Source organism: Podarcis cretensis, assembly GCF_951804945.1.
Source record: "Podarcis cretensis genome assembly, chromosome: 11".
In the NCBI taxonomy this organism is placed as follows: Eukaryota; Metazoa; Chordata; class Lepidosauria; order Squamata; family Lacertidae; genus Podarcis; species Podarcis cretensis.
In genome coordinates, this window is record NC_137180.1 from 12,630,193 (window position 1) to 12,645,483 (window position 15,291).

General features: G+C 44.4%; 1 protein-coding gene and 1 long non-coding RNA gene across 4 annotated transcripts in view; both read right to left on the reverse strand.

Annotated features, from left to right (window-relative positions):
- Nucleotides 1–15,291, reverse strand: part of LOC307226832 — a 207,822-nt gene that overhangs the window by 32,310 nt on the left and 160,221 nt on the right. The gene's annotated exons all lie outside the window — the stretch shown is intronic.
- Nucleotides 1–15,291, reverse strand: part of SEMA4D (semaphorin 4D) — a 117,657-nt gene that overhangs the window by 12,596 nt on the left and 89,770 nt on the right. For all 3 annotated transcript variants that reach the window (XM_079995423.1, XM_079995425.1, XM_079995424.1), the window contains 7 exons: nt 14,495–14,640; nt 13,042–13,104; nt 11,014–11,112; nt 8,620–8,713; nt 7,084–7,197; nt 6,171–6,322; nt 72–247 (listed from right to left, as the gene is read on the reverse strand). In XM_079995423.1, coding sequence (XP_079851549.1) covers nt 72–247; nt 6,171–6,322; nt 7,084–7,197; nt 8,620–8,713; nt 11,014–11,112; nt 13,042–13,104; nt 14,495–14,640 — 844 coding nt within the window. The remainder of the gene's footprint in view (nt 1–71; nt 248–6,170; nt 6,323–7,083; nt 7,198–8,619; nt 8,714–11,013; nt 11,113–13,041; nt 13,105–14,494; nt 14,641–15,291) is intronic.

The following is a 15,291-nucleotide window of genomic DNA, read 5'->3' on the forward strand; positions in this document are numbered from 1 at the left end:
AAACCAAAATCAGCAACTTGTTTCACACTTCCTCTGAAACAAATACTTCCAAATGTTCAAGCGTTACTTACAATTGTGGGGAGAAAACCCCGTAGATCACTGGCTCCTTCGAACTTGGAGTCTTCAGGATGAAGATATCATTGACAACGTTGAAAAACAAATTTTTCTCTGGTACAGAGCAAAGCAACCTGGCCTTCAGATAGGATGTCCATTTTTTCTGTAGAGTTCTGTGTCCACCTTGGTCCCCCTTTCAAAGAAAAATGCATTCAAAAGTAAGCAGATGCCTTTTCCAAAGTATACAGAATTCTGCTACAGTAAACTGAATAATTGCAACCAATATTTCAAGTATAGCTTGTATGGACAAATTCGCCAAACAAGGTGGACTGAGAGTAGCATTAAGAGGTTACTATTAGCACATATAACCTGTGAGAGATAGATAAATTCTGTTCTACATTGTATTGTGTGTTGGCCCATCTCGTCTAACTTCCAGTTCTTGCATTGACCAGCCAGATGCCTTTGGGGAACCTGCAAGCAAGTCCTGAGTATAGAAGCACTGTCTGCACTTACAATACCTAGCAGCTAGCCAGTTTGGTGTAGTGGTTAAGAGCGGTAGTCTTGTAATCTAGGGAACCGGGTTCGAGTCTCCGCTCCTCCACATGCAGCTGCTGGGTGACCTTGGCCAGTCACACTTCTCTGAAGTCTCTCAGCCCCACTCACCTCACAGAGTGTTTGTTGTGGGGAAGGAAGGGAAAGGAGAATGTTAGCCGCTTTGAGACTCCTGAAGGGGAGTGAAAGGCGGGATATCAAATCCAAACTCTTCTTCTTCTAGCATGAAGAGGAATACTTTCTTCCACAGGTGAGGCAGAACACAGCCTTATCCTCCATGTCTAGCCCTCTTTTGGAAACATCCAAGTTGGTGGCCATCACCACCTCTTGTAGGACCAAATCCCACCCTTTAACCATGCACTGTGTGGGGAAGTCTCCACTTCCGGACATGAACTGCAGACACTTAGGGCCTCAATATTCATGTGTCGGGACGCGGGTGGCGCTGTGGGTAAAACCTCAGGGCCTAGGTCTTGCCGATCGTCAGGTCGGTGGTTCGAATCCCCGCGGCGGGGTGCGCTCCCGTTGCTCGGTCCCAGCGCCTGCCAACCTAGCAGTTCGAAAGCACCCCTGGGTGCAAGTAGATAAATAGGTACCGCTTTATAGCGGGAAGGTAAACGGTGTTTCTGTGTGCTGCGCTGGTGCTGGCCACGTGACCCGGAAGTGTCTGCGGACAGCGCTGGCCCCCGGCCTCTTAAGTGAGATGAGCGCACAACCCTAGAGTCTGGCAAGACTGGCCCGTACAGGCAGGGGTACCTTTACCGTTACCTTTATTCATGTGTCAGCTGGTTCAGCTACAAATCAGCAGAGAGACTCTGAGACGAATGGAAAAGTTGATTCTTTTTTACCAGGGAACATAATACAAACAGAGAAACCTACGGTGAGACTGTCCACAGGTAAAGCAGTTGCCAGAACTGATGATCTGGGCCTACTTCCCCCTAAGTCTCTTCCCCATCCAGCTGTTTTCCCGGCAGTCTTAAATTCCGTCGGGGGACGGGACCCCTTGCATTTTTTGTTCTGCTACATGCAGAAGTCTCTAAGCCCTTGGAGACAAGGAGCTGAATACAGTAGGACTGGCAGGCTCCCGTGAATCTGTTGCAGTCTCAACCCCACACCTCTTTCTCTGCTGCCTTGTCCTACGTCTGCAGTGCTTTCTGCCTCTCCTTCCTCTCTCTCACTCAAGCCTGTTGCTTGTTCACCATCCAACCATTCTGCCCCCCACTCCAGCCTCTGACCTGTCTTCCATGTCCCACCACCACTCCTCTGGCTCTGAGCCTTCCTCCTCTGAGGTTCCCCTAGGGGGGGGTTCTCCAGCTGCAGCTCCCACTAGTCCTCATTGTCCAGCCAGTCCCTGACAACATGTTATATTCAAGGTCTGGGGACTGCTTCAAAACCTATCCCAGTGAAGGGAGTATCACCGTTTTGGTTTACGGGTAAAGGTAAAAGGACCCCTGACCATTAAGTGTAGTCACAGACGACTCTGGGGTTGCGGCACTCATCTCATTTACTGGCCAAGGGAGCCGGCGTTTGTCTGCAGACAGCTTCCGGGTCATGTGGCCAGCATGACTAAGCCGCTCCTGGCGAACCAGAGCAGCGCACGGAAACGCCATTTACCTTCCCGCTGGAGTGGTACCTATTTATCTACTTGCACTTTGATGTGCTTTCAAACTGCTAGGTTGGCAGGAGCAGGGACCAAGCAAAGGGAGCTCACCCCGTCGCGGGGATTCGAACCACGACCTTCTGATCGGCAAGCCCTAGCCTCTGTGGTTTAAACCACAGCACCACCCGCCTTATGGGAGGAACGCCCAAATCTACCCAATGTCAGCATTAAAGGTAAAGGTAAAGGTACCCCTGCCCGTACGGGCCAGTCTTGACAGACTCTGGGGTTGTGCGCCCATCTCACTTAAGAGGCCAGGGGCCAGCGCTGTCCGGAGACACTTCCGGGTCACGTGGCCAGCGTGACATCGCTGCTCTGGCGAGCCAGAGCCGCACACGGAAACGCCGTTTACCTTCCCGCTGGCAAGCGGTCCCTATTTATCTACTTGCACCCGGAGGTGCTTTCGAACTGCTAGGTTGGCAGGCGCTGGGACCGAGCAGCGGGAGCGCACCCCGCCGCAGGGATTCGAACCGCCAACCTTTCGATCGGCAAGCCCTAGGCGCTGAGGCTTTAACCCACAGCGCCACCTGCGTCCCTTTTATGTCAGCATTACACCTCCCCAAAATAGAGCAAACGCCCGTTTGGAACCAGCTAATGAGTGGGCTCCCTTCCACCACAGTGGAAAGAGCCATGCTTACCAATCTAAAAAATGTAACCTTCGTCCAGCAAAGAATGAATTTTAAATGCGAGCCTCTTATGGGTGAAATATACATTAAGCATTAAAGCACCAACTGTGCTCTCCCAATTTTTGCCGTGTCTGCACTTTTCGAAAAAAGCATATGTCTTAATATGAAATGCATTCGAGATAAGCAAGGATTTTATTTTTCACCGAGGCAGTTTCAAAATAATGGTAGGCAATTTATTTTCCTATGTAACAAAAAATGCACATATTTTCCTCCTCCAATCTATATATAGCTCCACACAAATCGTTAAGAATGAGAACCCAGTCACTTGACTGCAATAGTGCTGGTTAAAAGCAATGACAGACAGTCAGCAGACAAGAGGACCATTACAACCACGCCAAAGCAGATTTACTTCAAGCTACTGAGATCTCATAAATCTTGCAGAGTGTATCAGGTTCTGTTGCTTAATTACATCCAATGCGTTTTTAAGCATCTGGTTTTAAAATGCAACCTCACTGCCCCTGGAGATATCTATCTATCTATCTATCTATCTATCTATCTATCTATCTATCTATGATAGACAGCATGCTCAGTAAATGTTTCTGGAAATTTTGCAAACGTTTTAAAAAATTTAACCTTGTTTCACATCAAGAGGTTTCCCCCTAAAGCCAGGCAGCTACTATTATGTTTAAAAGGCATGAGAACGACAGAATTAGGGCTGGTTGCAATCGTTTTCTTCCAGGCTATGGCAGCTAGCCACCTGTCACATCACAGTCAAGCAAGAAATTTTCTTGGTGTGAGAAAAATGTTGGCTTTGTCTGGTACCCTTTAGAAATGTGTCTGGCATAGCTCAGGCATCCGTCTTCCCTTGAAATTACGATGGCTAGAATTCAATTGACAGCTTATGAGTGATGCGTGAAGGGAATGAAGCGGGAGAGTATAAAGAGTTCTTGGTCTCTCTTTTTTTAAAACTAAGAAAATTAATTTCCACCATCATCTAATAATGGGAGCAACTTGGTTTCCCTTACTGACACAGAATCAACCAGTTTTTGAATGCAGAATGCAGTCTCAAATCCTTTTTCTTCTTCTGAAGTCTCGCTAAAGCTATGTCCACACGGAAGCATCCAACAGTCAGGGATTGGAACTACAGTGCTCTGTTGGAAGCACTGCCAAAATCTTGAGGAAGGGAAAGAAAAAGCTCTGGATGCACAAAGGACACACAGAACCATGCAGACTGCACTGTTCATGCTAGTTGAGGGACATGCGCAGTGAACCCAGACCACCAGGGCAAGGGGCGGGGAAGCAATGTAAACAACATGACAACATCTTGGGATCAAAAGGGCCACAACTTTATTCATTATGTCAACAACGCTTTGGTGTAGGCACTGGGGATGTGTCCTGAATCAGTCAACCCAAGTGCTGGCTGATTACTTCATCAGGGTCGATTCGGGTTAAGGATCCCTCCCATGACACACATCAAATGTGGTTGATCTCTCCAGGATGCCATTTGAAGAGTTCTATGGCCCATTTGCCCCTGTCAGGGCATTCGGACAGAGTCCTTCTCCCTGGAGGCCTTTACTTAAACTTCTTGATAAGGGAGTAGGGTTCCTTGCCACCTGTTCTGCATGGACCATGCCAATGACTTTACCTGCCAGCAAGCTGTGACAATTTCTGTGAAATAGGCAACACCTTCAAATGTGGCCCACTTTGTCCCGAGGCAAATTCCTTCCTGGCGCCAAATATCATCGACAGAGTAAAAAAGGTAAAAGCAGAGCTTTTTTCTAGGGGGACGCATACTCCTAAACATTTTGTGAATCTAAGTTTGGCCTCATTGAGGGGCAGTATTTGAATATGAGTGGGAAAATGGGTAAAAGGTAAAGGACCCCTGGACGGAAAAGTCCAGTCAAAGGTGACAATGTGGTTGCAGCACTCATCTCGCTTTTCACGCCGAGGGAGCCAACGTTTGTCCACAGACAGCTTTCCGGGTCATGTGGCTAGCAAGACTAAACTGCTTCTGGCACAACGGGACAGCGTGACGGAAGCCAGAGAGCATGGAAACACTGTTTACCTTCCTGACGCAGCGGTGCCTATTTATCTACTTGCATTGGTGTGCTTTCAAACTGCTAGGTTGGCAGGAGCTGGGACAGAGCAACAGGAGCTCACTCCATCACAGGGATTCAAACTGCCAACCTTTCAATCGGCCAGCCCAAGAGGTTCAGTGGTTCAAACCACAGCGCCACCCGTGTCCCGAATAAACAAGCACACAATCACTGAAAGGTCCACCCACCATTGTGAGGCTCAAAGCAATGAAGATGATGTCTCCCCAGTTGTTGCCATTGGCTGTGGGTTTCTTGTGATGTCACAAAGGCACTTGGCAACTGAGTGGTTATAAAGTCAGGCCAAGGGGAAAGACCTTTTCTGTTCCCAGCAGGACACACCTGGCAATGGATGTGACATTCAGAACTGCCCAGGTTTCTGCCACTTGCAGGAGGTAAAGTGGTGAATGGAAGGAGGCAATCCTCTGGCAGTGGGATGCTAGGGAGTGATAATAAGGCAAGTTTGCTTGCTTGAAGGCTGCTGGTATCTGTGATTAGAAGCTGGTGGACGTCTCATGATGGGCCTAACAGTAGCTTCTGGCACAAGAGAACACCGTGATGGAAACCAGAGCGCATGGAAACGCCGTTTACCTTCCTGCCACAGTGGTACCTATTTATCTACTTGCAATGGCATGCTTTAGTACTGCTAAGTTTGGCAGAAGCTGGAACAGAGCAATAGGAGCTCACCTTGTTGTGCAGATTCCAATCGCCAACCTTCTGATCGGCAAGCTCAAAAGGCTCAGTGGTTTAGACCACATCACCACCCGCGTCCCATGAGTGACAGAGTAACTCCATAGCAAGGCCATGCACTGCCTGTTTACCTTTGGGCAGGGCCATAACATGTAAGGTGAGCGAGTGGGATGTCCATTGCCAATTGTGCTGCTGGAAGCAGCCTATTAAAATACACTGGACAGACCTGAGTGATAGCTGTGGTTCAGCCAGGTATGCCTCAAAAGTATCACCCCTTAAATTGGCTGCGACTGGCCAGTTCGAATTTAATTGGTAGAGGATCCCACTGCCAGATCAGCAAGTCATCTCTCTGTAAGCCTGGACATCTGGAAATATAGACTGCACATCTGGACTACGGTGATTGGGGGGGAAACTGCTAGCACACAAAACAGTCACAACATTGTTTGCTCTCACCCCAAAATTATTTGGAAACAAGGGGGAAATGGTTTAGCTCATTCTCACCTTACAAACTCTGGCTATCCTTGGAATCATCAGCTTGCCAAGAAATTCATATTCCACAGAAACCTCAGTGAAAAAGAAATACACTTTGTCGTCATCCTCATCGGCACTGTTTGGATCAGCTCTTATCACATCGGCAAAAATGAAATTTGGTTCTAGAGAAGTGAAATGCAAAATTGCTTAATTTTAATAATTCCCCCACCTCTCATTATTTCCTGTTAATTACTTATTGCGGACACGGTAGCTGCTCCTTAGTCCTAATAGTATATGATAACCTAGATCTTTGCTGCAGTAAACATTACCATTGCTATATTTCACAAACTCTTCAAGAAAATTTGTATTAAAAAAGAGCTATTTTCACAAACTAAACATAGTGACATCAAGATCCAAACACACTTTTAAACTGAGAAATCTGCTCTACAATTCCTTGAATTTTTGGTGCAAGTATTTATACAGCCACAAGAACAACAACACTGCTCTTATGGAATAATCCTTGAAGGAATCCTGTTAGTTATTACAATTCAGCACTGACTTACAGGAAGGGGTTGTTAGTCCATATTCCATTGTCATTTCCCCCCACCCCTCATCCCCTTTTAAGAGCATCTCAAAAGTCTCCTGATAATCGAAAATCAAATAAAGGATAAACCAAACCACAACACAGTTTCTTCAAGCTGCTTTAATGGATTTCATGAACTAAACCAAAGCTGTTTACAATTTCTGTTATTTCAAGATGCGTATAGTCTCCAACCCAGACAGAAGACTGAAACAATTGTGTATTTCTTGGGGAATGGCCGCAGAAAGAGATCTTTCTGGCTTTGGAAACGTACAAAAGGGGTACTATTTCGGTAAAGAGATTACTAGACAGTACATTTTAGGCACATTCCAACAAATGTTTATTTCCCCCTCCAGATCTTACCGTTAAGCCAAGGAATTGCATATTCTGTCCGTAAAGGATTTTGCAACGAGTTCCTTGAAATAATTGGTTCACTTCCCAGGAAGTTGTAAGACGTTCCAGAGTAAAGATCCCCGTCTTTGCAGCAACAAAGGATTACATGGATTAAAAATATATAGTAGTATTTAGCAATATTTTTTCAAACTGAGTGATGCCATAGGTAAAGGTAAAGGGACCCCTGACCATTAGGTCCGGTCGTGACCGACTCTGGGGTTGCGGCGCTCATCTCGCTTTACTGGCCGAGGGAGCCGGCGTACAGCTTCTGGGTCATGTGGCTAGCATGACTAAGCTGCTTCTGGCAAACCAGAGCAGCGCACGGAAACGCCGTTTACCTTCCCACCGGAGTGGTGCCTATTTATCTACTTGCACTTTGATGTGCATTCGAACTGCTAGGTTGGCAGGAACAGGGACCGAGCAACGGGAGCTCATCCCGTTGCGGGGATTCGAACCACCGACCTTCTGATCGGCAAGTCCTAGGCTCTGTGGATCAGACCACAGCGCCACCCGCGTCCACTCCTCCTATTACATCCTCCATCCCCTCCCAACCTCTCCCTCCTGCGTGACACCTGCTTGCAGAAGGCCTGCACTATATGGCTATATTCCCAACTGCCAGGCTCCAAAGTACAGTGGTGCCTCGCAAGACGAAAAGAATCCGTTCCGAGAGTCTCTTCGTCTTGCGGTTTTTTCGTCTTGCAAAGCAAGCCCATTAGCGGCTTAGCGGATTAGCGCTATTAGCGGCTTAGGGGCTTAGCGGATCAGCTGATAAGCGGCTTAGTGGATCAGCTGTTAAGCGGCTTAGCGGCTTAGCGGATCAGCTGATAAGTGGCTTAGCTGATAAGTGGCTTAGTGGATCAGCTGTTAAGCGGCTTAGCGGCTTAGCGGATCAGCTGATAAGTGGCTTAGCTGATAAGCGGCTTAGCGGATCAGCTGTTAAGCGGCTTAGCGGATCAGTTGATAAGCAGCTTAGCGGCTTAGAAAAAGGGGGGGGAAAGGAAAAAATACCCGCAGGAACTCGCAAGACATTTTTGTCTTGCGAAGCAAGCCCATAGGAAATTCGTTTTGCGAAGCACCTCCAAAACGGAAAACCCTTTCGTCTAGCGGGTTTTCCGTCTTGCGAGGCGTTCGTCTTGCGGGGCACCACTGTACGTCTCCTCCCTCTCAATGAGCTAAGTCAAATTACCTGTTGTGTACGGTCCCCATTGTACCATTATTAACATTTAATTCAAAACTTACTCCACTGGATGGGCATTTAGTGCTGACCCAAATGACATTGGTTCAAACGGCTTTTAACCAAATTTGATAGTTTAAGAAGCAGAGGACACGATGGCTGACATCCAAAAGATTATGTGTCTTCTCATAATGGGAGGAGGAGCTTTTAACAAAACAATGGGGTAAATAGGAGCGGCTCAAGAAAAAGGAACTCAAGATATTAGTACTAAGCATAGGATCTTCAGTTCTTCCTATAACAGGATACAGAAACAGCAGGAGGTTTGTACTTACCAACCATAACTGATGTATAACTTTGTGCCGGATCAAATGGACACCTTCCTTTGCCATCATCGTTTCTACCCACAAGTTTAAACGATGTCAGGTTCTACAAAACAAATTAAAACCTCTTCTTTACTTTCCACATGGAATGCAAACAACCACAACTCAGCATACAGCCATACCTTTGGTTGAAGTAGCTTAGGGATGAATATTTTCGGGTTGCTCTCCGCAGCGACCCGGAAGTAAAGGGGCATGTTACTTCCGGATTTCACCGCTCGCGCATGCGCAGACGCTCAAAATGACATCACGCGCATGCGCGGAAGTGGCAAAACGCGACCCACGAACGCGCAGACGCATCTTACATTTACTTCAGGATGCAAACGGGGCTCCAGAACGGATCCTGTTCGTATCCAGAGGTACCACTGTATAGCTCTGAATGCTTTGAACCTACCCTTTCAGTAATTAGAGATACAAACTCATGCAACCACTTTCAGCTCTTTTTTTACATTATAAAGCCAACCTGGTGGAATAACCATGACGTTTCCAGATTTCAGCTTATTACATTCAGGCCCATGACTTAAGCAACAGATGGGTGAAATTCAACCTTTAGATACGCTGAGGCAATTTACAGGCCTGGTTCAGTACACAATGATTTCTACACATCAAAACGAAGCTGAAAATAGTTGTGAGAATCAGCCCTCTGTCCCTTTGTTACGCATAAGAAGTATGCACTTCTAAAATAAACGTGCAAAATATAATGCTTGTGATCTGGGGGTGGAGGGGGGGAGAGACTTAAGTCTTTAAAGTCTGTGGCAGTTCCAATGAGATGAAATTAAGGTTGTGCTTAATTAATGCTGGACTGTACATATTTTTAAACAAAATATTTATTTATCAGCGGCATATTGCTATACAAATGAATTAATAAAACCATAAAGCACAAAGTGCCAAAGATCATGATTTGGTGACATAGGAAAAGTTTGCGTCTCTGTAACACAAAGTGTTTGCCTTTAAAAAAAAAATGTAACCTGGTGCTGTTAATTCTCCCATTGCACATACAGGCACATATGCATGAAAGTTGTCCCATGAAACATATGTGAGGATACCATGGGATTGTGGGGAATGACAAATGAGGACAAACGAGGAATGAAACAAACGAGGACTTTGGTGTGTTGTCCTGGTGTGCTAATACATACAGAGGAGCCAGCAGGAGGGAAGGAAAACATGGAGGTAGGAAGACAACACAGTTTAGATAGCCAGACAGACACTAGGAAAAAAAGAGAGGTCAAGCAAGCAGCAGAAATAAAGTAGATTGTGTCATGAAAAGTGACTGCACTTGGACCATCTTCTCTTGGCTGATTAAGCAGTTTTATGCACAACCCTTTCACCTGCAAATGCCTTTGTGCCTTCTATTGAGGTGTGCACCACTGAAACCAGGAAGTCACTAATCGGCCTAATTGTTTTCTGAAACTGTGTATTTAAATGTCAAAAGCTGCCCTGAGTGGTACATTTGCACAAGATGGGGAGAAATGAAATCAAATAAATAAAATAACCATAGTTTCAGAATTTGTACAAATTGGGAAACTATAGTTACCAGCTCTGATCTATTAAATCACAGTTATAAGTTAGTTTAATATTGTTCCGAAGGGGGTGCCACAGTGTCCAAATTAAATGGGAAAGTTCCTGGTTTAATCATGAACAGATACATGCACTGAGATATGGGCTGGTTGAGTTGGATAGATATACCTATGAAGAATTCTTGAGTGCCAAAAATGTCTCCAGGAAAATGAAAATGAGAAAAAGCCAGTGTATAGGTGGCAGCTGAGAGTAGAATAACCTTTCTCTTGCCAGAAAGTGCCAGTATACTACCCAAAACAGTAAAGAACTATTCTGATGGAAGATAAGCTTTTTAAAAGGATGAAATTGCATTAATGTAATTGGAAAGTGATTAATGTGTAAATAAGGAAGCTGGCTGTGGCAAGGCCAAGAAAGGACAAATTCTGGCAACGTTGCAGAAAAGATGATAGACAGACTTACAGATAAGGGAGACAAGAAAGGTCACAGTCTAACGTCAAAAATCCTGTTCTTGGGAACAAAGTAAGGTCCGAGTGAAAGGAGAACGATGGTAGAGTCAAGAGACATGGAAGGTAGACAGAGGTGGATTTTTAAACACAAGGAGGACTTCATTCTGAAGTATTCAAGGCTATGAGGCTATGGTATAGCCAGGAGCTGACAGAGACAAGACAGGCAGCGAAGGGAATCAGAGTATTTAGGGAGAGACACAAAAGGGATGTCAGTCACACAGGAAAGTTTGAAAACTTATGTACATGTCCATGTTCTTTCATCACCAAGCTAAGGAAAACTGCTTCCGCAGTTGCCCCTAAAAGAAAATGTGTTCTTCCCACTTACCAGATGATCACAGATGGGCTGAAACGCATTAGTTCCACATACATAGAGTGAAGAATCATCCAGCTGTTGTAAGACACGGACGTAGTTAAGGCACTCTGTCTGTAAAAGAGAAAAGGAGGAGGAAAATACTGAGATTTCAGAAAGTGTATTGATAATAAGAAACCCTATAAGCGACTTGCATGGGTTCAGACCTATACACACAAACAAGATCAAGTCTTGGTTTTATTAGAAGAGGTATGAACAATCCTCACGGCTGTGCATGCAACTGCTTTACTCTTCTCTTGCACAAGTGAGCCAACCCAGGAAATATCCCATTAACTACAGTTTCCTGTTTTCGTCTTGAATAGGAAACCGTGGTTGACGGCTTCGGAACAAGCCATTATAGTAAACCATGGTTTTAAGTTTGCTTAACATCCTGGCTTGTTCAGAAGCTGTAAACCATAGTTTCAGAGCTTTGGCAAAACGGAAAACCATGGTTAATGGAACACTTCTTGTTGTGTTTGCTAAAAGGGCTGTATGCAACAGGTTGCTCATATTCTGGCTATGGACGTCTGAGCATGGCTGAAAGTTCACTCAAAACCCTGCTTGTTTTTCTCTAAAGCAGGGGTTCCCAAACTGGTCCACGGACCACTAGTGGGCTGTGAACATACAGGTGTTTAGCAGAGTGTTTGTAAAAATACAATTTAAGATCATATAGCGTCTAGCACAGGACTTTAAAATTCCAACGAGAAGCAGAAAAATAAGTGGTCTATCAAGACCCTCAGCCTTCCTCAAGTGGTCGGGGGTGGGGCAGAGTTCGGGAACCAATGCTCTAAAGCAGGGATGTCCAACAGGTTGATCGCGATCTACTGGTAGATCCCTGCGAGGTTTTGGTAGATCGAAGTCAATCTCCTTAGCATCGATAAAACTGACTCCTGCCCTGGCCCCTCGCCCTGCCCTCCAGTGTTATTTGATCTCCGAAAAGGAAGAAAGATCTTTCTCCGTGCTGCTGTTTTCATCCACAGCGATCTTTTTGTGAGTGACTTTACCCCTTTGTCCCTTGCCTTTAACCCCCCCAAAGGTAAAAAAAAAAGCTTTTGAGCTGCCCCCCCTAATGGGGCTTTTCTCCCCCCCCCAAAAAAGCTGAACTTTCGAGCTGAAACCCCCCCCAAAAAAAAAAAACGCGGGTAGATCACTGCCAGTTTTTAATTCTGAAAGTAGATCGCAGTCTCTTGAGAGTTGGTCACCCCTGCTCTAAGGCATACACGTTCAGCTGGTGGACCGTGATCGACAGGTAGATCGCCAGGGTGCTCCAGGTTGACTTTAGGATTTAAAAAAGGGATTGCCTGTGTTCTCCTGTTTGAGCGTGCATTGCCGTGGCCCCAGCACTCTGACCCATCGCTGTGGAAGATTGCCTTCCATTATGCAGCTGCTTTGTGGATGAAGGAGTGATAACTGTGGGTTGTTGTGATCAACTCTTGCCAATCCTTCTGAAAAGAAGCTCAACAACTTTTGCCAATCCTCCCTCCAAAAAAGCTCGACAACTCTGGTCTATGCTCCCAAGAAAGCTCGACAACGACAATGGGTAGATCACTGCTAGTTTTATTTTACTGGGAGTAGATCGCAGTCTCTAGAGAGTTGGGCGTGCCTGATCTAAAGCAACAGCAACAAGGAGAAAAGCTAAATAAGCTCATCCATCAATGAACTGCTGCTTCCCATCATCCGTAACTTCAAATATGTTGCAGCACAAAGCCAAGGCTGCTTGCAGTTATGGGAGAGGTTGGCTCTTTTTCATACTTGGTACTGCTGCATTTGAAGAAGGGAAGAAAGCAGCACTACCATGCGGCAAACTATCAGCTCTACATTTTTTATCATGCATGTACACACAACCGTTCAGCATCATGACTTACAGGAACTAACACAGCAAAAGAGACACATTAACTCTGCTTAAAGGGGCATGGAAAATTAATTACTTCTGCAGTACTACTAGGAAAAAAAACTTTCTTGAAAGTCAAGCTGATAAAGAGACAAGCCACAAACTCTTCTCACCTGTTTGGATTTGCCCTTTTCTGCACATTTCGTCTTCTTGTCTTCCGTGACCTTCCAAAACACCTGGAGGAAAACAGAACCAGCGTAAGAAAAAATCAAAGGACCTTTTCAGTGCTCCCACAAAGAGCAATTAATATTACAGCGTCCAAAGCCATCCTGGGGCAACTGCAAGCAGCTATACACCTCTTTTTTTAAAAAAAAAACCATTCTGCTCTCTTGGAAATGGGACTTTTCCAAACACACCTGCAGTACTGGAGTTGGAGAACCATAAGCACATGTGTAAGATTACAGTAAATTACTTCAAATGATTCATTATGCTTCCCATGAATTGGATTTGCGTAGGAACTGTTTACAATCTCTGGTGGTGCCTTGGTTCTCAAACGCGTTGGTTCTCAAACACCTTTGTTTCCAAATGCCAAAAACCCGGAAGTAAGTGTTCTGGTTTTCTAACGTTTTTCAGAAGCCGAACATCCAGTGAGGCTGTCAGCTATTGTTTCCGGGGCCCCTACACCAATCAGAAGCCGTGCCTTGGTTTTCAAACATTTCAAAAGTCAAACAAACTTCCGGAACGGATTAAGTTTGGCACTTTCCTTTTTGCTACTTATTTTGCGTTTTTGTTTTTGAGGCTTTTTTGGTTAATTTGTTTTTGTGGCTGTGTGGAACCCAGTTCAGCTACTGATTGATTGTGTAACTGCGGAAATGATTAACAGCCCCCCATCCAAACAATGACTATCATCAGTGCAGGTATGAAAAATATTTAATTTTAATTTTTATCATCCACAATACTGTCTTATTTATTTTATAGTACAGTACATTGATTATTGCTTTCGTTTTATGGATCAATGGTCTTGTTAGATAGTAAAATTCATGTTAAATTGCTGTTTTAGGGGTTGTTTTTAAAAGTCTGGAATGGATGAATCCGTTTTGCATTATTTTCTATGGAAAAGCGCCCATTTGGCACAACAGACATCCAGAACGGATTAAGTTTGAGAGCCAAGGTACCCCAGTATAGGGCAAATGACAACCACTGCCCTTCCATCCAGCCATTTCCCAAACTGAGAAAACAATATAAGCAACAGGAAAGCAATAATATAAAACAAACTTGCATATTAAAGACTATGCAGCTAGAAAATGGCTGACAGGTTTCACCTGGTAAAAGTGGCTCTCTAGCTTTAAGTATGAAAGTAGCAAGGGGACTGCATTTTGAAGCCCTACAACAATGCATATTCAGATGCACTCCTACAGTTAACAGAGGAATAAAACATATTACTTTGAGCATGCATGTTTAAATTAATTAAATATTAATTAATTAATAATTTTATTATTTATACCCCACTCACTTGGCTGGGTTTCCCCAGCCACTCCCAGCACCTTCCAGCGCAGCTAAAAACACAGTATGTTTGGGCTTGGGCTACTGATCATGAATATTTAGTATACAAAACTGCATACTTACCTCTTGCTTTTTTTCAGTAATTTTCCATGCATTTAGTGCAAAGATCACTTCTCTAGCTCCTACGTACAAAACATCCTTATCTTCACTTAGCAACAAAGTTGAGTAGTTAAATATTTCGGGCTCTTGAAAATATACTAGATGAACTTCTGTTAAAATACAATTAAAATTTCAAGGCAAACATTAATTCAAAATGCATTCATTTCAAGGCAAACTTTATTTACAATTGACTAAATAGTTGCTTGACTTCAAATCCTGGCCTAGATCCATTGATTTTGAGATCGTTAACTAAAGTGGCACAACCTAATGACTGGACATTAGTGGAATTGAAGGGAGAGAAAGCAATCCAAAAGCTTAAGCAAATGCAAATTCGCTGCCCTGGAGGCCAGGATTGTACAGATGGTCATTGGAATGTTTGAAATGGAAGGTGATGGACTATATGGAATTAGCGGAAATGACTGGCAGAATCCGAGACCTGGGAGAAGAGTTGGTGGAAGAAGATTGGAAGAAATTTAAAGACTACCTGCAGAAACACTGTAAAATTAATGAATGTTAAAATGATGTTGGATTGAAAATAAGTGGTATTAGCAACAAAGTTAAAAAGAGTATGCAAAAGTGAATTGATAATGGGTGAAAATATAGAGTTTTAACATGTTAAGATATAGAGTTAAGATAATTGAAAGAGGGTAAGGATTTGCTGATTTGATTATATTAATGGGAATACAAAAACGGGAGGTGTGAGGTCAAAGAAACAAGCTAATGAGTTTAAAGTTATAAAAAAAGTGGATTTGTTTTAACTT